General features: G+C 39.6%; 2 protein-coding genes across 6 annotated transcripts in view; both read right to left on the bottom strand.

Annotated features, from left to right (window-relative positions):
• Positions 1-2,015, bottom strand: part of LOC144930410 (uncharacterized) — a 45,577-nt gene extending 43,562 nt beyond the window's left edge. For all 3 annotated transcript variants that reach the window (XM_078852123.1, XM_078852122.1, XM_078852121.1), the window contains exon 1: positions 1,894-2,015. The gene's annotated coding sequence lies outside the window, so the exon portion shown is untranslated. The remainder of the gene's footprint in view (positions 1-1,893) is intronic.
• An 875-nt stretch (positions 2,016-2,890) lies between these two features.
• On the bottom strand, positions 2,891-21,991 carry LCA5 (lebercilin LCA5). Of its 3 annotated transcripts, none has more exons than XM_073336516.2 (8): positions 21,922-21,991; positions 20,574-20,954; positions 16,598-17,127; positions 14,575-14,712; positions 12,772-12,868; positions 11,063-11,211; positions 9,186-9,324; positions 2,891-6,832 (listed from the first exon to the last, which is right to left on the bottom strand). In XM_073336516.2, the coding sequence occupies exons 2-8, from the start codon at positions 20,770-20,772 to the stop codon at positions 6,024-6,026; spliced, it is 2,061 nt and encodes a 686-aa protein (XP_073192617.2). In that variant the 5' UTR covers positions 20,773-20,954; positions 21,922-21,991; the 3' UTR covers positions 2,891-6,023. The 3 variants fall into 3 exon arrangements, with proteins under 3 accessions (XP_073192617.2, XP_073192616.2, XP_073192618.2); XM_073336515.2 differs by lacking the exon at positions 21,922-21,991 and adding an exon at positions 21,804-21,912; XM_073336517.2 differs by lacking the exon at positions 21,922-21,991 and adding an exon at positions 21,431-21,475.
• Between the last annotated feature and the right edge of the window lie 5,119 nt (positions 21,992-27,110).

The following is a 27,110-nucleotide window of genomic DNA, read 5'->3' on the forward strand; positions in this document are numbered from 1 at the left end:
TAGTGAATCCTGGGGGTAGGCAGCCAAGGTTCAGAGAAACTCAACCACTTCTCTGCAGCTGCTCCTTTCCACTATATCCAAGCACAGCTTGGCTACAGTGGAGAACTGGGAACAGCTTCTTCCTATTGCAAACAAGGACTAGTGCTCATCAGATAAGTTACCGTAATTTTTGCTGCTATATTTGCAAAGTTTGCTGCTATATATGCAAGTTGAATAGCATACCAAAAATGGGCAAAACTAGATTGAAGTTAACTTGTAGCTTGCTCTGAATGTAAATAGCTGAGCTCTGTTGGTACAAAACAATATATAAAAGCATTTCTTATGCAAACTGGTTCACAGTTAATCAAGTGAATTGTAACTTTAAGAGTATCCCCTAGCAACTTCCCAACAGCCAGGGAAAGTCCCAGCTGACAATGTAAACTCATGTGATTGTTCTACTTGTGCAGTCATCAAAACTTAGCAGTTAATCAAGAAGATAATTTGAAACATGAGACCCGAGTTAAATTTGAGCTAACAAAGGGGAATTTTATAAATGAATAACATCATCAAGACACTTCTTATGGTCAGAGCCGTCATCTCAGGACACGAACAGGTCGGAACAGCACAAAGCAAAGGTCAGATAGTTCTGGCAACAAAACCTCCTGTTCTAAAAATAGACAGCACAATTGTACTGTGCAAAATTCTGTGGTTCCATATTGCCAGCTCTCCGTTTTGGAACTTTGCTGCAGAATATGTGATAGTAATTTTTAAAATTTATTATTTTTTTAAACACAGGACGACCCAAGTCACACACTGAAACACAGGTACCACCAAAGACCTATCTGAAATTATAGAAGAATCATAGAAGATTAGGGTTGGAAGAGACCTCAGGAGGTCATCTAGTCCAACCCCCTGCTCAAAGCAGGACCAACACCAACTAAATCCCAGCCAGGGCTTTGTCAAGCTGGGACTTAAAAACCTCTAAGGATGGAGATTCCACCACCTCCCTAGGTAACCCATTCCAGTGCTTCACCATCCTCCTAATGAAACAGTATTTCCTAATATCCAACCTAAACCTCCCCCACTGCAACTTGAGACCATTGCTCCTTGTTCTGTCATCTGCCACCACTCATAACAGCCAAGTACCATCCTCTTTGGAATTCCCCTTCAGGTAGTTGAAGACTGCTATCAAATCCTCCCTCCCTCTTCTCTTCTGCAGACTAAACAAGCCCAGTTCCCTCAGCCTCTCCTTGTAAGTTATGTGCCCCAGCCCCCTGATCTTTTCGCTGCCCTCCGCTGGACTCTCTCCAATATGTCCACAATCATTTACATTGTGTGTTTATCTCCATATTATTTTTTGTCTATTTAAACAAAGGCTATCCCCTGCCCTATTAACAACTTACGTTGATATAGTGCTTTTTATCCCAAAATATATCAAAATGCTTTACAAACTTTAAATGATATGCAGAGCAATCACTTCACCACCAGTGAAATGCAGCCATCTCCAAAGTAACACCCAGTTTCTGCTTAGGAGAGCACAGCAACATTACGCAGCAGATGAGCCATGAAGGGAAGATGAGAATAAGAACCACTGGTACACAATATTATGTTCCATAAAGCCCTTCTACGGACCCTGCAGAGCTGTTTCTGTTACTGTAGTAGATCATCTGATAGTCTTCAAAAAATGACACTTCTTGCTTGGTGGTCGCCAAGTCACCTTTTAGGGTTTCCAGAGACATTTTGGTCAATTAAAAATAAAAGCCCTCTCTGCACCTGAGTGGCTGCTTCCGATCTTTCAACTGTACTCCAATTTGTTTGCAGGTAACACTAAAATTGGAAGGTGTAGCATGGAAAGAGGAAGAACTGTAGATACAAAGTGGGCAAGAGGAAGGGAAATGTTATTAAGTGACTCACCTTAGTGTACTGGGTACAGTATTATCTTCTTAAAACCGATGTAAAATACTTTTTCATGTAATTAAGCACCAGTTTTGTATCAGAATAGAGAGGGGAATGTCTACGAAAGGTTCACAATCTTAAGAAGTGATCGCCAACATGAAAAGGAACCACAGATGTCCCACTGAAATGACAGGAAAATTCAGTTCAGCAGCATATAATTACAGATTTAGAATTGACCAAGGATTAGCAAAAAGTTCCATATGCTCTTTAATGATCACAGCGGTTACATCATTGTTTTAGGTCTTAGTTGTAAACAAACATCTGCAGCACAGTGCCTTCTAACAGCATGCAGATACTGTCAGTACTCACCTAGAGGTAAGAGATACTTCTGTTCACTCTCTAATGCCATTTCTTGCAACTCCTATTCAACTACTGAGAAGAACCAACTCTCATAAGACCTGACAAAATTCCAATTCACACACCACAATACAATGTTATTCAGGAGAGAAACTGACTACCTCTATCAGCCAGTTAGAATTTTCCTGACATTCTGATCCTGCACCATTAAAGTCAATGGAGCAGATTTGGGCCCTAAGGTAGTTGGTTAGTGAGAAGGAAATCAAGCATGGTCTACCTCTGTATTTTACTTTCTGAATGGGAAATTAAAAAAAATAGTGATTTCATAATTCAGTACCAGATTCTGTTTTCAGAAAAGCTACCCTACACGGAGAATTGTTCATATAGGTCCTGATCCAAAACTCACTGAAATAATGGGAATCTTTCCCTGGATTTCAATGTAAGTTTTGACCTTTAGTTTGTTTTCAGGTATATGTTACTTAGCTTTGTATTTCATTCGGTAAAGTGTGTGCTTTAGATTTGAAAAACACACACATTATGCAGTAAATAAGCATGACCAGTAATTTTGCTACAAAGAAAATCAGCATAAGGATTCATGAAAATCACAAGTCAAGAAAACTGGCTTGCTAAAGACGATCGCCATACAAAAACTTTACTCAAATGCTTTAATAAAAATCATTTTGTTTAAAATCAACATTGTTATGATTGGAATTTTTATACAGAAAACGAATCGGAAGTTACAAAAGCAACTGATGTTACATAATAAATATAACTGGAAATTAATACATATGCGAACAGTACTACAGCATCTCTTTATAAACATTAAAAATGATTATCTCTATGGCATGTTAATTTAACATCTCAATTATAAAATTCTCTTTGCTTTGCATTAAATGAACACATACTAATTATTTATTCTTGCACTAAAAATGTTAAAAGCTGCTTTTTCATGGTAGGAGGATCCAGGCATCTGAGCCTGGCCCTCTCTCTCAGCCCTCTGAGTGTGCCACAAGACACTGGCAGATGTGCTCATAATCTGTCATGACCTTTTGTAAATGTTTGGTTAGAGACATTCATGAAGAAATGCTGTTCTCTTCAAAATTATGTATGGCAGCTGGAATTGAAGATTATAAATCAACAGCCTTATGTATGCACAGCTGGAGATGACAGGCCAGATTCTGGCCCATGTTACAGCACTTTCTGTTGCTGCAGTATTGAAAAAGGGGTGTGAAGTTATTCTAAATGGGAAGGTCAAAGTTTCACTAGCATGAAGAATGCTGGCTTGGTGCTGAGACAGCATAGCTGACTCTCCGACACACCCTCCTGGCTCACCTTGGAAAGGGGGTGTACCAGGAGCATGGTTCAGGGAGACAGGATGACCTGTGCTCCTCTGATCTCCAGGCAACGCAACAGTCCCTTGGGGCTCTTACAAAACTAGCTAAATTTAGAGTAGCTCTGCAGCCAGACTAGTCCCTGGCTTCCAAGAGGATGAGAGAAGCATAAAGGTGGCTTAAAGCCACCTTTGCCTCCCTCTCTCATCAGCTATGCTGAGCACAAGTCAGACACAATTAGAGATCTATTCTAGCCTGATATATCTGGAACCAAACAACTTCTTGAATGACAAGAAATTCTGTTAAGATGTGGAAAAAACTGCTGATCCTGAGATACTTGTTTTCTATGTAGAGTCTTCAGTGACTCACTATAGCATGAGTGCCTTTTACATTGTCTTTTCACCTATTCCTTTATTCTAAGTGACCACCTGTCGTTCCCTGCACAACATATTCCTTTTCATAAAGATGAAATTACATGTGCCTTCCCCTAACATCACAAGGAGGCACTCTGAATGCATCACAGAGAGCAGATGTCAATAGCCAAAGGGAGGTACTCCAAAACAAGGGTAACACACTACTAGCTACCTTCAGATAAAGCACCATATTCCACACCATTTTCCTATGTCAGCTGGCTGGCGTGGGAGTCCAGTGGTTGCTCCCGAATGCAGGCTCTCACATAACAGCACACTGCACCATTAGCCAACTCCTGTGCTTATATTTCTATGCATTTTACATTAAATAAAGCTACGTGTGAACAGTACAGTACTATGCTTTATGCATCACACTATGGAGTCCACTACTAGAGTTGAAAAAAACTTAAGAAAAAACACAAAGCCAGGTATACAAACTCACAAGGTGCCCCCATTAGCAGTTTTGACCATTTATAATTTTCAAGAAATGATTTCCTTCCAATTATTAATTCTTTTTTACATGGAAACTAGATCAACAGCAGGGGTCTGGCCTGGAAGATAAAACAAGTAAACACTGTACTAGTACATACAAAACAGGGCTAAATCACATTGTAAACCCAACTGGAATGATTTAATTAGGAAGGAGAGAGGGAGAGGCAATGGGCTAACTAACTGAGAACGTCTATGGGTTTCTGCAGCATCAGTTCTCTAATAGGCAGTAGGCAACATGTTTCTGTAAAGGGAGAACGAGCAACAATTCCAAATTATAAGAATCTTCTATATTTAAAGCATTTAGGATCTCATTTACAGCACATTTGTCCCAATATATCAGAGCAACTTTTCAGATTCTGAAATCTGTCAACTGATAACATGGATTTATAGAATCTGAGGTTTCAATAACTTTCTGCCATCTCACACAAATATTTGGGTAGGTCATATTTAACAATGCACACTGTTCTCATCTCAATTTTAAAAAAATGTTTGTATGACTTGGAGATAGTCAGATTTTGCAATATTTCTGGAAATTATTTTAAAATATACTGTATTTATTAAGTTTCTCCTAACTCATTATTTAAATTCTCAGCAGTTCATATGTTTTATTTTCAGCGGGGAGTCCAAACCCACTTCAATTAGGAGAAATATGGCTATGGCATAGGTTTTCCCAGAACAGTATTTAGATATGCCACTGCAAAGCTAGCTTACAACAAAAAGGTTGATGGGGCTATGACTCATGGCCTTCCAAACTGTAGGCTGAATTATCCCGCTTCCCTTCATTATCTCTATTATTTTTAGTCCAATTGGGGAAAGCAAACAAGCAAACAAAACCCAGCAGCTATATATAGGACCACTGCATTAACTGAACTGAATCTATTTTGAAGTGTTTGAACAACCCAGTGGAATAATGGCACTGCACAGCCTGGCAGGAGACAAGAGTGTGGAAAGTATCATGGGACCTTTCCACTGCCACAGGCAGAGACTAGTGAGAAAAGTGATGCAGGTCATGTTTGGCTCTAGACAAGCAGGTATAAGTGTTCCCCAACTACTTTCCCTCCCATCCAAATCCATGGAAAAGCATTAGTAGTGGCCTTTTGGAATACCACCAATTTTCCCTGGCAGTTGCACAGATTTGATAGTGGCAAATGCACATACAGAGAGTAGACTGGAACATGAGTAAGGTAGAAATAGTATCACCTCCTGAATGAAGAAGTGAGCAAATACCCAAACCCAGTTACATTATATGGGAGTCCCTCAAGATTGTTGGCTGTGGTATGTAAAAAATAATCACCGCAACTCTTTATCTTCATGGACTGTATTTGGAAAGACACATTAAAAAAAATCTACTGCACAAGGAACCAGACTGGTTAGAGTAGGCCAGACTGGTCTATCTGAATGTGCAGTATATATTTCCTCTATACATATATTTATCGATTGAAATCATCCCTTCATAAGGTTTTTTAATATCTGAAACTTTTCAAATTTTTATATAATAAATACTGTATTAAAATATTTGGATAGCATTTACACACACAAGTTATATAAGAGGTGGTCATCACAGGATTACTTCTTCAATTTCATCTTCAAAAGAATTAACAGCCTTAACTGCTGGCCTGCTTGTTGTGTGCTGTAAACGGTGCCTATTTGAGTTAAAATTTCTTCCTTCACTGAAAAAAAAATCATCATCATCTTTAACTTTATTGCTTTTGCCCGGAGGAAGAGCACTGCCGGAATCATAGTCCGCTTCCAAAGGACTTGAGTCACTGCTTTTAGATGGAAGGATGGTGCTGGCACTACTTCCAAAAAGTTGCTCCATTAAATTAGACTTTTTCTCTTTCTTAGTATTGAAATCTGTATTTTCTTTAGTATTTTCTTCTAAGACAATACTTTTTTGATTAAGCCAGCTTGGCCTCCCGGATCCTTTCCCAAAGGAAGGTACGTAACTACCAAACGTCAAATCATTACTTGAATCTGTAGTTCTAAAATTTTGCCGCTTTTGTCCTTCTGCTTTTGTAGTAACATCATGGCTGTCATATACTGGAAATCCATTAAACAATTTCTCTGTGGTCTCTAAGAACTGGTAAGTTTTCTCATTTTTCTCTAGGGAGTCAGATTTTGATGCTGTATCTATGAGGTGTGCTTGCGAAGCAAGTTTCATACTAATAGTGTTTTGAGTTTCTCTGTCAATTTTATACATTTTAGCCAGCAACAACTCTTTTTTTTGTCGGTCTTCTTCTAGTTTTTCAGTGTTGGGTGTCTCATTTTCAGTTTCATATATTTCTGACTCAATTCTTGCTTCTTCTTCTTTAGCCCATAAAAAGTTATTTTCTTTTTTTCTTCTGTCAAATTCTTCTTTTTTCCACTCTGCATGGAATTTTTTTTAAAAGTTATTTGACATTTTCTAATATTTAAAGCAATTTTTATTTTTTTAAAATCATATATAAAAACAGAACTTTTAAAATTCTTGCAACTAGTACTGGTTTGTTTTTTAAAGAAGTCATTTTTCATAAACCTATTTACAATTAGGCACAGGCCAAATCTTTTATCCTAACTTAAAACAACACTACCATTTTGTAGTGTAGTTGCATTATTCATCTCTTTTAGTAGTTTCATATTCTACTGATTTTATCCTTGCCCGTATTTGAACAGAGATGAATATAACATCATTGATTTTAATAACTCTGACTGACAGAGTGCTTTATAGTTCTCTGTCAACATCACTGACTTCAAGACAACTTTGGAATATACTTATTTTGTGAACTGCTACTGCAAAGTCAACGGGACAACAAAATACAAAGTGAGTAATAATTTTCAATGGTTTGTTTTTCTACGGTAGGCAGCAATTTAAAATATTACCTCTTCCTCACTTGTGTGTCTGCAGGCCATAGTGTGTGTTGAAAATACCTCTGCACAAGCTTTCTGTGCACCATCAAGTGAATATAAAAGATTATTTGCAAAAACAGGACACACCACTTTTCACAGGTACAAATGGCTACATGAGGTGTAAGGGGGCAAAAACCAGGTCCTTCCACATATGAATTGCATGCACAATGGATTCAAGAGTTTGTGGCCAAATGATTCATAGAATCATAGAATACCAGGGTTGGAAGGGACCTCAGGAGGTCATCTAGTCCAACCCCCTGCTCAAAGCAGGACCAATCCCCAATTAAATCATCCCAGCCAGGGCTTTGTCAAGCCTGACCTTAAAAACTTCTAAGGAAGGAGATTCTACCACCTCCCTAGGTAACGCATTCCAGTGTTTCACCACCCTCCTAGTGAAAAAGTTTTTCCTAATATCCAACCTAAACCTCCCCCACTGCAACTTGAGACCATTACTCCTTGTCCTGTCCTCTTCTACCACTGAGAATAGTCTAGATCCATCCTCTCTGGAACCACCTCTCAGGTAGTTGAAAGCAGCTATCAAATCCGCCCTCATTCTTCTCTTCTGCAGACTAAACAATCCCAGTTCCCTCAGCCTCTCCTCATAAGTCATGTGTTCCAGACCCCTAATCATTTTTGTTGCCCTTCGCTGGACTCTCTCCAATTTCTCCACATCCTTCTTGTAGTGTGGGGCCCAAAACTGGACACAGTACTCCAGATGAGGCCTCACCAATGTCGAATAGAGGGGGACGATCACGTCCCTCGATCTGCTCGCTATGCCCCTACTTATACATCCCAAAATGCCATTGGCCTTCTTGGCAACAAGGGCACACTGTTGACTCATATCCAGCTTCTCGTCCACTGTCACCCCTAGGTCCTTTTCCGCAGAACTGCTGCCTAGCCATTCGGTCCCTAGTCTGTAGCTGTGCATTGGGTTCTTCCGTCCTAAGTGCAGGACCCTGCACTTATCCTTACTGAACCTCATCAGATTTCTTTTGGCCCAATCCTCCAATTTGTCTAGGTCCCTCTGTATCCTATCCCTGCCCTCCAGCGTATCTACCACTCCTCCCAGTTTAGTATCATCCGCAAATTTGTTGAGAGTGCAATTGTACACACAAAGTTGCATGCACACACAAGGGCGGTTTTCTGAATATTTACCGATCCAAAAAAGAATTTTCTTGTCTGAATATAAAGTTTTAAGGTAGGTTCAGATTTGAACAAGAACAACCTGACACACGTGTACAGAATGGATCCTCCCGATCAGGAATGTTCTCTGAAGAGTTGGGACATGGACCTTGGTGGTGACAGCACTGACAACAATTTGTACTTGTACTGTACTTTATACCAAGCTTATGAAAACAAACTGCAACACTTGATATTTTTCATCTATATATGGCATAGCATCTCCACTATGAAGAAGTAGGCAGCTGAATTTCAGTGAGGAATGCTGGGAAAAAAAATCTTATTTTTATAGTACGATAGATGAGAGTGTTAATATTAGGACTATTTTACCCCAAGAAACCAGGGGGCAGATTCTCAGTCAGTGCAAACTGTCCACTGACTTTTTTTCATGGATATTTTTTTCAGCTGTGGTTCTCCACAGTTGGTATTTGGCTTGTCTTGGGGCAGCAACAGCAGGGCACAGGAAGGAGGTTACTTTGTATCCCTTCAAATTTTCTGTTTTGACCTTGTTCACATTAAATCATTTATCCTTTTTAGTGGTTTTCCCTTTCCAGAATCAATTTGTTGTTTTCAAGAGAAGCGTTATAAGCCTCATTTGATTGGTATTTTGTTTTGTCTAGATTTTCCAGCTTGGCAATAGCCACAGTTTTCTTACCGTCACATAGTTTCTGGGCTTTCTCCTCTAAAGCCTGCAGTTCTTGGTCATGTTTCAATTTCTCCTCCATCTCCCTGTTCTGTTCTTGCCTTAGATGCTCTGCTTGTTCTTTCCATTCTTTTTTCTGAATTTCCTGTTCCTGACGTAAATTGATAAAAGAAAGTGTGATAAAAAATTTCTGCAAGAGCTTTTTTTGTTTATTGTTAAACATCAAGTCTTCCAAATCGGAATGATATTAAAGACTTCAATGAAGCCACTCCAGTTTACCTCAGCTGGGGAAATGGCCCTAAAACGGTTATCAGACCTAACATGGTCTTAAGTACTTGCAAACCATCAACTTGATTTTGTATGGCGTCTTTAATAAAAACTGCATCCTGCAATGCTTCATACTAAAATTTATTTGTTCTGTGTTTGTATAGCACCTTGCACAATGAAGTCCTGGTCCATTGGGAATGGCAAACCGGGAATGGCAAACTACGGCCGGGAATGGCAAACCACGGCCACTGGGAGCTGCAGGGGCTGTGCCTACGGACGGTCAACGTAAACAAAATGTCTCACAGCCTGCTAACGGATTATCCTGATGGGCTGTGTGCCAAAGGTTGCCGACCCCTAGCCAAGGCAGATCATCCAAATCTACTACATTTTAAAGGACTCATGCACCCAAGTTTATAGATAACGGAGAAGATTTTAGAACTGAAGATCTAGGAATCAAACTGCCAACCCTGAAAAAGCTTCAGCTGCTGCAGAAAACAGCAACACAGGCCTACCAAGAGCACCACCCTAATGCTCTACCTGCTGAATTGATTCCCAGCTGCACAGAGAGACATATTCAAGATTTCAGTCCTGGTAATCAAAACTCCTCCTTGAAATTGATCCAAGCAACTTTAGGGAACCACTTCTCTCTCTGACATCATGACTTCCTGAATCACTACTTTCTTCTGAATTAACAGAATGGTCAACTACAAGGATAAAAACCTGTGAATGAGGAAACAAGGCTTTCCAAATATGGAATTTCCTTCTGGCAGAGATCAGAATGACCATGAATCTCAATGCTTCCTAAGCTAAAAGTTACACTTTTCTTTAAGCTTAGTTTTCCCACAATTGGAAAGAAAATATTACAAATGTGGGGAGGGAAAGGAACAGGAGATCCTTGTGGATATTTCACTTTTAAGCAAAGTCCGATGTATTCCATGATTCTACAGCTACGGAATTTACAGCAGACTTGGTAGTCTCTACCTTACTAAACGTAGACCTTCTTGCAGCTCCTCAGTGCATAAGTTACAATTCTCATACCCTTTAAACATTTGTACAGTGAATGCAAGTAGATCTACGGAGGTGAGCTAATCACCTTACACTTCACTTTAATTTTGGCCTTATGGCTCAAAAGTATTAAAAATCAGTGAGATACTATTTTATAATGAAGATGTTAACAGCAAGAAACATTGGGACAAAATTAACAGAAATATATTTCATGCTTTACATATGGGAGCAGGATTTGGACACTAGTGCAATGGGACAAAGCACTAAAATCCATGATTGTGGAAAAAGGCTGGAAGTAAAAAGTAAACCATAATTAAGGCTCAGCAAAAATACTGAGAACAAGAGACTACTCAAATATCTAGACTAGAAATAGAAAAGGAGAAAAACCAAAATGTCAAGTCAGTAGGGATTACAGTGAAATGATAAAAGGTAATTAAAAGAAGCAGAGCAAGTTAATGATAGTCAACAGGATTCAAACAGGGTCATGTAAAACTGTAATTTGGTCTGAGCGCCTAATCATTTTCCTAAGATATGAGGATGTCTTTCCTAAAATATAAATTAGACCTTAGGAAATGTAGCTTCTTAGCTGGATTATTTGGAACTATAAAATAACTCACCATTCTGAGAAGTATCTCATCTTCTTTCTGATCTGTTACATAAACAGAAACAAACTCCGGTGGTGGAGGAAATTGTATTGGTGAGAAGTACCCACTAGTCTGTACTCCTTTTGTAGTCTGGATTCCTTTTTTAGTATTCTGGCTAGTGGCTGTAATGAATATATACAAAAACAAAGCAAGTCACATTTTAATTTTTTTCATAAAGGAGCACTTGTGGCACCTTAGAGAAGACCCATTTTTTTTTAAATGGTCATCTTTGCATCTCATGAATTTATACCTAGGAGCTAATAGTATTCCTATAACTTAGAACAATACATAAAAGCATCCTGATCTAGTGAAGATCAGCAGGTTGTTGGTTTTTTTTTTAGTGTGGCTGATCTCTATTTAAGAAAAAAAGAAAAGAAAATTCTATGTCCATTTTGATGAAATTTTGAAGCAAAAACAATTATTTGAAAGGACAAAAAATAAATCCACACAAAACAAAGTGTTACATGTTTCTGAAAGTATCTTAAAGTCAAAGTACCTCATAATTAGGGCCAATGGGAACCTGTGGGAAATATTGCCAAATTCTAAGGAGCTTTCCCGAGATTCTGGGGAAGTGTTTGGAAAATTCTGAAGATATTTCTAAGAATCCCCAAATAATATGTTATTTAAATCTACTGAATGGGTCTTTAAAAAAATCCCCCTTGGATACCTTTTCCCCACAATCTGCCAATGGTCTAGATTTTGTCTATTTTCCTTTCCTCACAGATGCTCCTTCTAGAGAAACAAAAAGACCAAGTTTAATATTATAGGATAGTCTATTGCTTGCATTTTTGAGACTTGCAACCATGTCTCGGTGGAATGGCCTTTCAAATTAATCTAAGTATACTGGATGATGCATAATAACAGGATATTTCCATTAAAGGGATCACCCATGAAATGGTTTAAAGTATTGACATCAAAACCTTCTTAAAATGCTACAGATGAAGTGAGCTGTAGCTCACGAAAGCTTATGCTCAAATAAATTGGTTAGTCTTTAAGGTGCCACAAGTACTCCTTTTCTTTTTACAGAAAACACTGTTTGCCTTACTCCCGGTGAGTAATCTTACTAATTCAGTGAGAGTGGATCTGGCCCTATATATACAAGTAAAACAAGGTTTCAGTCTGCCTGCAGGTTCAGGAAGATATCAGTACACTGGTTTGCATTTGAAAAATTATCTTCAGTCAGATGGACTGTACTTCTTTTTTCAATGCATACTTAAATTCTGCTCTATTAACTGAAGTTAGCAAAAATTCAGAGAAACCCCTAAATCCACACAGTTATGTGGAATGACAGCATATTTCCAGTGCGTCTAATTATAATCAAGCTACCTGCTTGATTACTAGATGTGATTTAATAGCAAACTATTTCTAAACAAAGCTCTTTTTTCCTCCCATGAACATCTGGGATAATGTACATTGCTGAATTGAGAGCGTACAGCCCTAGTGGTTTTGTAGGGGGTATGGTGGCTTCATTGTACTATTATTAGGGGACAGTCAAATAACTAATGACATGCATTGTAATTTTTGTTTTGACTGCTGTGTTTTACAGAGAGTGAAGAATTCCACAGCCTGGGACAGGACCTGGAAGGGTCAAAATGAAACAAACACTTAATGGCTTGAACACTGAAAAACAATAGAGTCTATTTGGTGGTAGCTTTTCTGTTTATATCCTCTTTTTAAATTACCTTTTTTCCTTTGTGTAACATCTGTGTCTTTTTTAGGCGATGGCTTCAACATACGGTTAGCATATATATTTTTTGCATCAAGTTCTCTCTCTTTTTCCTGATAATGAATGAGGTAGAGACAGCAAAGTTAAATTAATAAAGTTACATCAACTTATATTTAACAGCCATTGAAATAAATTGTGGCAAGGCTAAGTAACTGTGTAGTTTAAAGGAAAATTATATATATTTTGTTCATTCTTCATTGAATAAGTTCCTTGATTATTCAGCACAATGTTTAAAGAGAACGTTCAAATTCTTAATTCTTTAAATCACATTTCGATGTACATGGTTTCCTCCCCTCTCAAAAAATCAGCTGATTGCCAAAATAGTCTCTAACATTTAGTATTGTATCTTTGAACTAAGATAAAACTGAAGGTCAAAATTTTCATACAAAGGTGCTTAAAATTTTAGAAATCTAAATTACAGATGCATGTGTGTACCATGTTAATTTTCTGTATTATACTAGGTATAAAAAAAAATCATATTAGCATTACTACCAGCTAGTGGACTGGGCAGTAACTCTGACAAGCAAGATCCGCTATACTACAGCTTTGGCAGCACTGTCAGAATTGGCCCTGGGTGTATTGTTCAGAAAGAGAACACAGCTGAGAACATGGAAAATGCAAGTACCATAATTTTTATGATGGTCAGCTTTGGGGATATAGGCCCTGTTTCCACAAGGTAGTTAGTACATCCTTATGTAAGTAAGTATATGAGTAGTCCCTTTGACTTCAGTGCTTAAATATCTTGTTGAATTGGAGCCATAAAGAATATCTTTGGAGCAATGCAGAGATTAAAATTGATCCTGTTGTGAGAAAAATGCCATTTTTTTGCCTTGAGCCATATACAAATACCGGGATATATTCCTCTCACATGGCTCTTACTAAAAAGAACATAGAAATGAATGTTGCCTAACCAGGAATACTGAATGTTCGTTAATAAATAGTGCTGGGATTCTTCTGATCATGAATGTATTTTTCAACTTATCGTAGTCTTCTTTAAAGGAACACTGTCAACTTAAGACCCATTTATTTGAAACTAGCAGTTTATTTAACTTTACTGTTAACACTTTGATTACTGAAAATTAAAGTTTTAAAAACCCTATTTACTTTTCACAGCAAATGCCAGATACTTTTAATTTCTCTCAGATTGGGCAGTTAACATTACTTAAATCAGTTTCACTTTTATATCCCCCAAGGTGTTTAGCTGTTTAAAAACAACTTCTTCCAGTGGAACTAAAAGTCATGGAAACATTTCTATCAACCGTAGGTTTCGTGAAACCTTTTTACACAATCTATATTTTGGTCCAAATCTGAACTGACAGCTTCTCTTTCAGGAAGTACTGACTAAGTTAGTACTAAATAATACTGTGCATTATGATTTTTAAAACAATGGTTCTTATAGCCTAATTTTAGAACCTGTATGCCTAAAACGAGCAAGTAATTGCGTGTGCAGATAAAGTAAAAATGCATGCCAATTGCCAGTATGCATGTGCAATTACTCAATCTATCCTTTTCCTACCTAATGCAAATAATAAATAATGATGACTGACATTAACACATTCCCTTTCATACAGGTATTCCAGAATCAGAGTTTAGAAGATTAAATTTAAAAAACAGAGAGTGAACCCATATGCAGAAAAATGAAGTTAATTTTGCAAGGAATGATTTAAGTAAACTTGAAATATTTCAATAATAAAGTACTCCCACAGCTAAAAATGCCTTAAAGTGGCTGGAGTTTAATATTACAGTACATGATTTTTACCTTTAGCTTTTGATTTAGTTGTTGAAGCTCTTCTTGGAGAGCTTTATTTTCTTCTTGGGCCTCATGTACCTTTTTTTTCTCAGATTGCAACTGTCGATGGAAACTGCTGTTATTCAGCTCAAGGTTTTTCGCCAAATCCTGCAGTTCATATGATGATAGAATGTTTAAAAAACAGCAATTTTTAAAAATAAACAAACAAAATATATAAAAATACTATTTGAGGGTCAACCTGACTCTGCCTCTAGTATGGTACAGAGGCCATTTGGCTTTGTGTCCACAGCAACTTGATCAAATCCAGAAGTTAATCGGTTGGTGCCCAACCTCACCTCACCCACATACAGGGAGATAACTCTGAGGAGGCACTGGGCATTCACAATACCTCCCGGATTCTGTATGCTATTGGACACAGAGGCCATGTGACCCAAAATAGGGCTCTCAAACTGGCATATTAGAAATAAAAAAAAATCCCCATGAAAAACTGGGATAAGAATAAGGAGGAGAAGACATCCTCACAATGATTTCTCAACCTTCCTTTAACCATTTTTTGTGGAGGTTTAATTTTGGTGGATCCTATCCTTGTGATAGCTGTTTAACGTGAACAGCATATAATGGCACTGTGAGGAAGCAGAAAAATATCCAGAGTGCCTTTAAAGAAAAAAATCACTTTTATCTCACCGGGGATCACAAGTGCTAAAATGCCTTAAACCATAGAATCGTAGGACTGGCAGAGACCTCGAGAGGTCATCTTGTCCAGTCCCTTGCACTCAAGGCAGGACTAAGTATTAGTAGACTATCCCTGACAGGTGTTTGTCTAACCTGCTCTTAAAAACCTCCAATGATGGAGATTCCACAACCTCCCTACGCACTGGAATGAATTGCCTAACTATCCTGACAGGTTTTTCCTAATGTCCAACCTAAATCTCCCTTGCTGCAAGTTAAGCCTGTTGCTTCTTGTCCTATTCTCAGAGGTTAATGAGAACTACTCTTCTCCCTTCTCCTTGTAAAAACCTTTTCTGTACTTGAAAACTGTTATCATGTCCCCCCTCAGTCTTCTCCTCTCCAGACTAAACAAACCCAGTTTTTTCAATCTTCCATCAGAAGGTTTATAATGCTTGGAATTTTTTTTTTAAATAATTATACCATCTCTGTAATTTTTTTTACCTTAAATTTCCTACATAGGGACTCAATCTTAACGCCATCTTAACATGTCAAATATGAGTATAAATACCAGACAAAAACAAACACCACACATAACTGCTAGACAGTTAAGTTACTCTTATAATGTTACAGGACCAATATAAAAATAGTTTTGACTTAAAAAGGCTTTTTTTCTTTCCCATGGATATATAGTTTTGCTGACTAGAATGCAAACATTATGCACAAAATTCCCAAAATAAATACCTACTGTCCATATATCTATAACATGAGATAACTTTGAATAAAATTATGATAATTCTTTGAGGCTGACGCAGCAGCCAGCTATACAGAATAACCAAACATTGCATGGATGCAGAGTTATATTAGTTTTTAAGAGAATTTGTTTTAAAAAATATAATGTATTTTGTAGAACTTCAGCATAATATCCTCTAAAATCCCTGAGGCTCTTCCTCTTATACATACTACCTAGTCAAGCAGCATAAACTAGATTATGAAAAATTAAATTAGCTGCATGCCTATCTGGAAGTTATTGCTAAATTGATTAGCATCTAGTTTAAAAATGCCAACTCTATAATATAAGCACATAAGATAAAACATACCAGTAACCAACATTATTAATAAACACATACATACAGTATACTGCACACATTGTAAAATGATTGTGCAGTCATGTACAAACAATTTACATGGTGTTACTTATTTGCAGTAGAAACCATTTTCCATTCACCCTACTGCTGTAAAAATGGATAATACAAATTAACGTAGGACACTCATACTGGAAAGAAGCATTCCTACTTGATTTGTTAAATTAAATTGTTAAATTAAAAAAAAGTGTGGGTGGGGGAAGTCAGGAAAGTTATCTCACCTTAATTCTTTTCTCACTCTCATCCAGTCTGTTCTCTGCTGAGGCTAGCTTCTTTGCCAGTTCATCTCGTTCAGCTAAGTGCTTATCTTCAGAAAGCTTTTTCAATTTTTGCAAAGAATTTTTTGTCCTGTACAGTTCATCCTCTGAATCTTTCAGTCTTCTCTCAGTTGTGCGTTCTCTCTCTTGAGATTTTCGTAAGCGCTCCCTTAATATTCTAATCTCATTGTTATGTTGCGCGAGGAGCTGAGAGATTTCATTTTCTGTATCTTCAAACTTATTCAAGGCTTTCTCCTGCCTGTACTGAAGCCTCTTCAGTGCCCTGTTTTCTTTCTGCAGCTCATCTAGTTTGATGTGGAGTTCAGTTAGTTCATTCCGAAGCTCATTGATTTTTAGCAGCCTGGCAGAAAGAACCCTTTTTGTCACAAGATCTATATCTTTTGTAGGAGAATCGCTATTGAGGCTCTGGGAGCGAAAACCCCACCTTCTCCCTCTTTTGGCTGGTGCATATTTGGAAACTGGTTTTTTAGTGGCTTTAAAAAAAAAAAGGCAGATTTTACTGTAAGGAACTAGGCAAGGCCCATTGCTATTTTTTTCTATATAAGCAGGCATCTTCCTTGAAATAAAGCCCTTTTCTCCTGAGAGATTTTTTTAAATACCTATATCATGGTGGTTTTCTTTAGAAAAATCAAACACAAAAATGTTTATTCTCATTTTCATAGCTACAAGATAGAGATTTATGTTTACGATACACTACAAAGCTGCTATATACTTTGATTTTCTTCTTACTCTGACTTTGAAACCAATTATGCTGCTTGCAACCATCAGAGTGAAATTATAAAGTAATCATCTGTAGTAGTTATATTTTTGTTCACTAATTTCAGATTTCATTATAAGTGTTTTAAATAGAAATACTGTATCTCTGTACACATTTAAAATGGTAATCATAGAGCTTCAGCTAGCTTTGTAGCAAGCATGCTGCAATTTTATTAGATACATTCAAAAGTACATATATAGTATTTCTGGAAACCTGCTACTGTACTTGCTATAAAGACTATGACAACTATGGGTCCATTGCAGTTAGAAACAAAGTTCTAAACCCTATGAAAATTTGTTCTTCTCTGATAAATTTTAGTTTCGTCACATAGAATATCAGGGTTGGAAGGGACCTCAGGAGGTCATCTAGTCCAACCCCCTGCTCAAAGCAGGAGCTATCTCCAATTTTTGCCCCAGATCTCTAAGTGGCCCCCTCAAGGATTGAACTCACAACCCTGGGTTTAGCAGGCCAATGCTCAAACCACTGAGCTATCCCTCCCCCCTTTATAAAAACATGTTATTTTCCAAGGAGCATCTTCATTTTAGTATTAATAGATATTAATCCCAATTAATTTAAAATATTATTTGTATGTGTGTTTCATATATACAACATAAGAATAATTTTTAAAGTGATTTGGGATTAGTGTAGGTATATATAATTTTAATATATAAAAATATACTAATTGTATTTATACACACACACACATATATATAAGCTTAGCTTTGGTCTTTTTACATTGCTCAAATCATAAGGCAGAAGGCAAATAACCCATTGAAAAACTGTCATTTAGAGAACTGAACATATGCAGTTATTACTGAACTAATGCAGAATAGCCTTTAGAAGCAACATATTGGATGCCATCCTATGCCTGCCATTGCAGCTTCTGAATCATGAAACTGGTGTACAGCAGAAACACACTACAATACACAAATCAGGTATTAGCTAAGAGGAAGCAAGCACTATCTCCTCTATTTTCCTTTTGGCACTTACTGTATCTCCTCTATTCTACAGACAGCATTCAGTGGCAAAACAGCAGCTTTTCAATCTTTTCTTAGTTTTCTCCTAAGCATTTCACACACACACACATCCAATATTTCTGATACTCAGTTTTCCACAGCTTGATCATATACAATACTTAGTTTTCCTTTTATCTAGAGAGCATTTGGCACATTCATTCAGCTATGAAAGGATTAGGTAATAATTATACCACAGGGCAAACCCCTTGCTTCCACCTATTTAAATCTACCAATATAGATTTTATTTTCCAATCCTTATCAAGCACTCCAAAGTCTCACATATGGTTTTGCACTTTTGACCATCTGTATGAATCTGAGAACGAAAGGTTGATGTGGTGATCCTGTCAAATGTCTTTCAGAAATGGCATGTACTCGTTCATGTCAACAGATACATTCAGTTTTTGCCACAAAACCTCAACAACCATCCTCTTTCCTCCACAGCATATTGCAACAAAACCATGGTGATTTTGTTTCCCAGAGACCTACATGTGAAGCTAACATACAAACAGGCAAGGGAACTTGACACTCCTTAGCAGAGCTGAATTGAGCACCATGTCACTGCAAATAGGCCAACAAAGAAAGAGGGTTTGAGGCCATGATCCATGGGCAGTTCATTGATTTGAGGCCTCATTATGATCTAATTGGACCTCATGCACAATGAAGGCCACAGAATTTCACAGAGTGATTCTTGCAGCGAGCAAGATATTGTGCAGATATTGTACCATATGCATATATTTGGGGACTATTATATTGACTTTATGAATGTTATCTCACCCTTATAAAAAATGATCTGCAAAAGGAACTAAAAATCCTGGGACAAGTAAACAACTTGAAAGTACCACCACAGCTAGGGAGAATTGAGAAAACAAAAGACAGTGTAGGGTATAAAGACTAAGAGTAAATGGATTGGAGACCCTCATTTTGATCCAGTCAAAAGACATGAACCTTTGTGCAAACCTTGCTGAAAGGTTGGAGAGACTGGAACCTACAAGGGTCTGCACATGACTGAGGCAGGCTTAAGTATGTGTTTAGACCTTTCATTTTTTGTTTTCTCTCTGCATTGCTTTTGTCCTTAAATAAAAGTACTTTGCTTTGGAAGAGTTGTTTCATTACTTGCAACCACTTGCATACACTGTCCATAGCCCCTTTGAGAGAAAGCAAAGCACAGGTGCTGGATTCCAATCAGGCCTGCTGGAATAATCACAGTGAAGTACAGGGGCTGCAGCCTAAAACCCCAGTCAGAAGGGAGAGGGATTCACATCTCTGCCAAAAGAGACGTGAAGGCTAGAGTCCTGAGACTTGAGGGCACTCCTTGAGCAGACCAGAAGGGTCAGAGAAACTGTGAGACTCATAACTTCTGGCTGAGATAGAGTCTATCTTTTAGAAAGACAGGATATAGTGTAACTTAAACTGGAAGTTGTGTGCAATAGCTCAGTATAAGCAGCCAAAACTCAGCATAGAGGCTGTTCAGACATTATCCACCTTAGGAGCTGCAGAGTTATCCTCTTCTCACTTCTTGCTGGGTGGGGAGTAAGTTCCATTACCTCCACAATCCCAGTCAGCAAAGCAGTTTACCAGGGAATTGGGGTGGGGGTGTGTTGGTAAGGGAGATGGGAGTGGAATGAATTTTAAACTTTGGAGAATAATAATTTAAAAACACTTTATTTTTGAAGCTCCAAGGATGGAAATATAAATATTTCTTTTGAGAAAGAACACACTGCATATAACTACAATGGAAAGTCTAGTAAAACATATATCCATAACAAAGATCTTTGGGGCATTTTGTCCAAGAAATTATAAATATTCTTCCCTGGATTTAAGTACTATATATACACTGTATAACAAGGGTTTGCTTCAAGAAATCCAATGACAACCTTGGGAACATAAGCAGATCTGAAGTTCTATTGCAATTAGAGGATGGGACCAGAACAGAATTCACTTGTCTTTTTATTTCATGTCAGAAAAAATAAATAATTCTAAAATTAAGTTTAGCAGAATTTTATAGACAAAGGTTAATTTGAGTTATCAAAATAAAAGTTACAGACCACTTAAACATAAAATAATTTATATTTTCTTCCCTCAAAGTTTAAAATACTGCTGACACTTGTAGACTGTTTCGGGGTGCCACGTTTTGTGATCTACTTACCTTGGTAATGCACAAGGCTGCTCAGTGTCTGTGTTTTGTGATCTTTTTTCCCATGGCTTGTAGACTGAGAGCTTAGTGAAAGTGATTGGTCAGAGGCATGAGATGCATTATCTTCATCTGAATAGTAGGAGTTGCTATTTTTATCACCATCGGATGTTCTGTCATGGTCAGAATCCAAGCTCCTTGTTCTTTCTCCCATTTTTCAAATCACAGTTGTTCAGATTTTTCTCAAAGAATGTTCATTTTGACAGGGAAGAACTTAGTAGTAGTTATAGGTAAAACTGTTGGCTCCTTTCCAAATCTTTTTTATCCTCATGTTCAGAACCTGAGCTCTTGGCGTTCATTTTAGCAATCAGGGGCCATCATTCATAATGCATTTTTCTACAACAGTTAAAAAAAAAAAAAAAGAAACTGAGAATATTTTAGTGGTTCAGCTTTTAGATTTCACATAGAAAACCCCCCAGAAAGGGCAAGATAATTCAGGATTCCCACAGTCTCATGTCAAACATGTTTGACAAATGTGTATCCCCTTGTCAATTATGTGAACAGGAATAGCTATCGCTCTGGGAATTGCTCAATAGCCTTTTTGGGTATTGCACACAAAAACACCCTTCCCCACCACCCAAAACAATGAAATGGGTTTAAGCATTATGTTGTTCCACATTATAAAAAGCGATAAAAAGATAATATTTGGACCACAACACTGATGACAGAATTCTTAAAATGTGGACCCAGAGTTGAGGATCACAGGCTTTGGGGTATTTTGTTTTCACAGTAACACTCTGCAAGACTAATGCCAGACACAAAAACTAGTGAGGAGACCCTCTGGAAATAGCTGATGCCCAGTAAATGCCGACCTAGGCCTGAAGAGTTCTGGGCACAGCAAGGGACAGACAGACGTGAAACACAAGGAAGTGGCTCTTATCCCAGCTAGTGACGGTGCTGATGGAAAATCAGCAGCCCTGACCCCCCAGCCCCTCCCTCACTCCCAGCCCCAGCCCCCTTCCTCCTCCCTCAAGCCCCCTTACCCCTCCTCCCCACTCCCAGCCCCCCTCCTCAAACCTCGTCCCCGCTCCCCTCCCGCCCCATCCCGTCCTAACTCCCTCCACCCCACTCCCAGTCCTTCCCATCCCCCACACCCCATTCGCCGACCCCCCTCCCCGATCCCACCCCCGCCCCTTGCAATGAAGCCGGGTCACTACGAGGCTCTGCCCAGCCCCCGCCCGGTACCTAGTGCCGCCGGCTCCGCGCCGCATCCCCTCCCAAGCCGACCCCCCCGCCCCAGGCCGTTGGCGGGCCCGGGCTGCGCTGCGCTTAAAGGGGCCGCCGCCCGTCTCGGGATATTTACAACGGGTTCCAGGGCAACGGGGAATGGGCGGGGCGGGCGACCGGATACGAAGCCACCCGTTGATTGCCCGTCCTGCCAAATCACCAGTGCGTAGCCCGTCGCTGCTCCTGATTGGCTTCGGGGCTTCCTATTGGCCGGGGGTTGGTGGAAGCTGCGCGGGGGGGGCTGTTGATTGGCTATTGTGCAAGAGTCTCGAAGTGTGAACTCTGGCCTCTATGGGAGGGGGGAGAAGAGGAGGAGGGCGAGGGCGAGGGCGCGGGCGCGGGCGCAGTGCCGGGGCAGGGCGGCTGAGGCTGGGCCGAGGAGTCGAATGCTACCCTCGGCGCTCCGAGCGGTGCCCTGGAGCCCGCCTAGCAGGTCGTGCCCCGCTGCACCATGGCTACAGCAGCGCCCCTCCGCCCCGGGAACGCTGTGGGGCTGCCCCGCGGACAAGCCAGACTGACAGACCGGGTCCACCAGTACAACTTTTGTGGAGACCTACCCAGTGTGATCAGCCCCAGCCTGGCCTGCCAGACCGCTCCCTCTGGGATAAAGGCCTACCCCGCACAATGCCGAGTCTTCAGTCTTCCCGTATAGTAAGAGACAAACTGCCCCTTATTTGATGTCCAGCTTCCTGCACCAAGTCGCACAAGCCCTTCACCACAAAAGCACTATGGCTCAGATGCTCAGGTTCTTACTTTGGTGCCTTAAAGGTATGTAACTCCCACTTAGGCACCTAAAAAACTCTGAGGAGCTGGGCCAAGCTGAAAAGTCCCAGTCTTATTAATCTCTCCTCATATGGAAGTGTTAGAACTAGATTTCCTATTAAAAAGCAAAGGGGGAGCTGTATATATAAACTTTGGGAGAAAAGAGATGTTTTTAATGAAAAAATCTTGTCTGTTTCAAAGGAGATGATAAGTTTAAAAATGCCCAGTGAAAGAAGCTAGAATAAAGTCAATCCTAAAAATGGCCTGGCTAATGTACATTCATTCTCCACAAGCGCTTTGTACATGCAAACTTAAACTTTATGACCATGTAATTTAATCAATGTGCCTAGAGCAGAAAGAATAAACTTAAAATATATATATTCCAATGAAAATTACAGGCATCATTGTCATGGTTAACCATTAAGGAATGGTTGGGAAAAAAAAGAATTATAGTGGAAAGACAAATAGGGATAAAGGGTAAAATTTTCAATATGTGACTAAGGCTATGTCTACACTACAGAACTTATGTCACTCAGAGGTGTGAATAACCCACCCTTCTGAGCAACATAGGTTACACCGAGATAAGCGCCAGTGTGGACAGCGCTATGTCGGTGGGAGCGCTTCTCCTGCCGATGTGGCTTGTGCCGCTCACAGAGGTGGTTTTATTATGCTGATGGGCAGAGCCATCCCTAGGGTATGGCCAATCGGGGTGGCTTCCCCAAATTGCTGTACCCTAGGGACGGCTCTGTGTGTGTGTCATGCGGGGGGTGCTAGGCCAGCCTGAGGTGGGGTGGGGTTAGTATGCGGGGCGCCAAGCTGGCCTGGGATGGTTGTGTGTGGGGGCATTGTCATAGAGCGTCATCACCAGATGCGCTGCAACATTGTATGTGTAGATATGCCTGTGATGTTGCACTCCATATGATTTTATAAAAAATATGCTAATGAGTGTGAATATGATGTAACTGGAATATGCTTCATGCAAAAGGTCTCTTGTAAGGTATCATTACAAATCTTATAATCTACCGAGTGTGGTCATCCTAGTTGTATAAATGTATCATTCTCGTATCTGAAACTAGAAATATGAAATATAACTCTGAGGTCCTATTGTAATTATGCAAAGTGTGGGCCATTAATGGTGGTTTGGAATCTTGATGGTTCCCATCAAAGAGGACAACTGGTTGTAAATGCCTCTGTTTACTTGCAAGCCTTCCTGTGAGTCAGGCTAGGAAGAATGACGGCTTGGGGTCTCCCAGGACCATGTCACCTTGTACTGGAATCCATCTTAAACCTGGTGCTTTTCCATTTAGAAGGAGGGGTGGGAACCCAGAGAGACAAAAAATTTGGGGGGAGGGATAGCTCAGTGGTTTGAGCACTGGCCTGCTAAACCCAGGGTTGTGAGTTCAATCCTCGAGGGGGGCATTTAGGGATCTGGGGCAAAAATTGGGGATTGGTCCTGCTTTGAGCAGCGGGTTGGACTAGATGACCTCCTGAGGTCCCTTCCAACCCTGATATTCTATGATTTTTTTACCCTATACTATACAGATTTCACAAGGGAGACCATTGTTTCTCAAATTGGGGGTCCTGACCCAAAAGGGAGTTGCGTGGAGTGGGGTGCGGGGGTGTCACAAGGTTATTTTAGGGGGATTGCGGTATTGCCACCCTCACTTCTGCGCTGCCTTCAGAGCTGGGCAGCCAGAGTGCAGTAGCTGTTGGTCAGGCAGCACCCCCAAGGCAGCAGCGCAGAAGTAAGGGTGGCAATACCATATCATGCCACCCTTCTGCGTTGCTGCCTTCAGAGCTGGGTGGCCAGAGAGTGGCGGCTTCTGACTGAGGGCCCAGCTTTGCAGGTAGCAGCGCAGAAGTAAGGGTGGCAATACCGTACCCGGCCATCCTTACTTCTGTGCTGGTGCTGGAAGCGGCTCTGCCTTCAGAATTAGGCTCCCAGCCAGCAGCCACCGCTCTCCAGCTGCCTAGCTCTGAAGGCAGCGTTGACGCCAGCAGCAGCACAGAAGTAAGAGTAGTGGTACTGAAACCTCGCTTACAATACCTTGTGATCCCCCCACCACTCCTTTTTGGGTCAGGATTCCCTACAATTACAACCCCTGAAATTTCCGATGTAAATAGCTGAAAGAATGAAATTTACAATTTTTAAAATCCTATGACCATGTAATTGACCAAAATGGACCTTGAATTTGATAGTGCCCTGTCTATGAGGATCTGGGTCTTAGATGCTTTTGAAAACTTTAACCCAAAACAATAGAAAACAGGCAATTCCAAGAACTAGTTAGGTCTGTGAATTTTCTACTTTGTGATATTCTCAGAGTTATCCTAATTATTGTTAAGACTTTTGCTGTAGCACTGGTAATATTATGAAAGTGGTTAAAAAGTGATGAACTTGAATGAACTACTTCTGAAGTATGCCCTCCTATTGTTCTGTACAACTCACCCTTGTGTTAAACAGCTAAAGCACATAATTCATAACAGACAGTTTTGGTAGTGAGAGACAAGGTGGGTGAGGTACTATCATTTATTGGACAAACTTCTGTTGGTGAGAGACAAGCTTTTGAGCTGTTGTAGTGAATCATTGTTTTCCTTCAAACAGATACAAGGAAATGTGAGATAACAAAGACAGAATTATTTTATTGTTTGCAACAGGAGGAAATGTACTGCTCACATCTGGTAGCCAGACCAGAGGGATGGATCTGAGACCATTGCTGTCCAAAGAGAACATAAGGGGCTCATAACCTTCTCTATGCCCACCTAACCACCTTACATAGCCCACTGCTTCTAATGACAGGAAAGTGATAAGCAAAGAAAGCAATGTGAAAGCAAGAACAATAGGAAAACAATGTAGAAGAGAACTTCACTCCGATAATTCAAGGATTAATTATCATTAGTTAGCTATTTGTGAATTGGTTTGCAAATAATTAATCATTAGTTACTGAATGACTTGTATTCAGACTGCTCCATCAGCCTCTCCAGTTACAGCAGTTTTATTGCAGTTAAATCAATTGCTGAACTGGAACAAACACAGAGATTTTGCCACACTGAAATAGAAACTGTTTGGAGGATGTTTTGAAAATGCTAAGTCTAAAACATACAGATAATTTGTCAAATGAGCGGTTGGTGCCATTTATGTAATTGGTGTGTAACTTGATGCCTGTCGTGGAGCAGGACAAACTAATGCATGAGTTATTTAAGCAAATATTAGCAAGACTTCATGCTTTGCAGACCTCTGATATCCCTGAGAAGGAAGATTGAAGCCTTTACATCTTGCATTCAAAACCTGGATGGGAAAGTTTTTGGAACAAAGCGCTGCATTACGGGGCTAGAGAAGGAGGTAAAAGACTGTTTTAATACACATGAAAGGGAACACTCCCAAGCCCCAAATCTTAATTGAAAGTAGGATTTTTTTTTAGAAAGTTGAATGGAAACATTGGAAAACCAAATCAGGTCATAGTGTCATACAATTTGAGATTCCTGGGTGTACCAGCAGCGAGAGAGCTCCCAGAATTGTTAAAATTTGTGGAAACCTTGCTTATTCTATTGTTATATCTAAATATTGAAGGAGATCCCCAATGCACAGAAAAATGGTGCAGAATTCCACTGCACAATAGGAATGGCCGTGGCACAACAGGAGGGACTATAATAGTGACTGTATCTAATGTGATGGATAAAGCACAGATTCCCTGAGCTGCCAGAACAAAAACAAACCTTGAATTTGAAGGGGGAAAATCTTTATTTTATTGGTTTAGTGCCAGAACTTTAAGTAGAATTGTGGGCTCTCTGGTTGAAAAACAATATGGATGAAGGAGCAGAGATGGTGCCCCTGTTTACTACCCAGCAGTGGGTGAATCATGATAACAAAGCCTTTTGAGATTTAAAGCTGCCTACTTAACTTCTGCAAAAGATCAGCGGATAATAAAAATCTTACTAAAAACTCAAACAATGAGCAAGAAGATTATTTTTGTCTCCTTTTGCCTCCCCATTTTCTTGGCTCAATATTCTTTCCCTTAACACAAGATGTAACTCAGGAATTTCTGATAAGTGTATGTTGCAAACAAGCACATAGACACTTATGTAAATCCAGTAATAACTATCTGTGTGCAACCTGCATGCACATTATTACAGAGCACTTTGGTTCAAACTCCAAGAATGCTAGTCATATTGAAGAAACATGGGATTAAACCAAACCCCTATATTCCAGACATACCAAACTTTGTGGACCAGGCCTGTGATCTCTAGTATCAAGTAAACTAGTTGCTTCCCCTCTCTTATGCAATAACGGTGTACCTGCAATTGTTACTAAAGAAATTCACAAAGAAATTTAGGCTCCTAGAAAATCACTGTGATTCACTAAGCCTGCGTTGGCTACTGAGGTTTCTTATGCAATGAATTGGGAGAGATGGGAGCCTGGTGGTATGTCTACATTACAGGCACTACAGTGACACAGCTATGTCTTTGGAGCACTGCAGTGTAGACACTTATTACACTAACAGAAGG

This window comes from Lepidochelys kempii, chromosome 3 (genome assembly GCF_965140285.1).
Source record: "Lepidochelys kempii isolate rLepKem1 chromosome 3, rLepKem1.hap1, whole genome shotgun sequence".
Classification (NCBI taxonomy): domain Eukaryota; kingdom Metazoa; phylum Chordata; order Testudines; family Cheloniidae; genus Lepidochelys; species Lepidochelys kempii.

Bases quoted from the DNA above. Each gene is read 5' to 3' on its own strand.
- LCA5 (XM_073336516.2), bottom strand. From the start codon at position 20,772: ATGGGAGAAAGAACAAGGAGCTTGGATTCTGACCATGACAGAACATCC. The intron at 17,128-20,573 runs GTAAGTAGATCA...TTTTTTTTAAAG, and splicing joins CAGCCTTGTGCATTACCAAG to CCACTAAAAAACCAGTTTCC. The intron at 12,869-14,574 runs GTAAAAATCATG...ATTCATTATCAG, and splicing joins AACTAAATCAAAAGCTAAAG to GAAAAAGAGAGAGAACTTGA.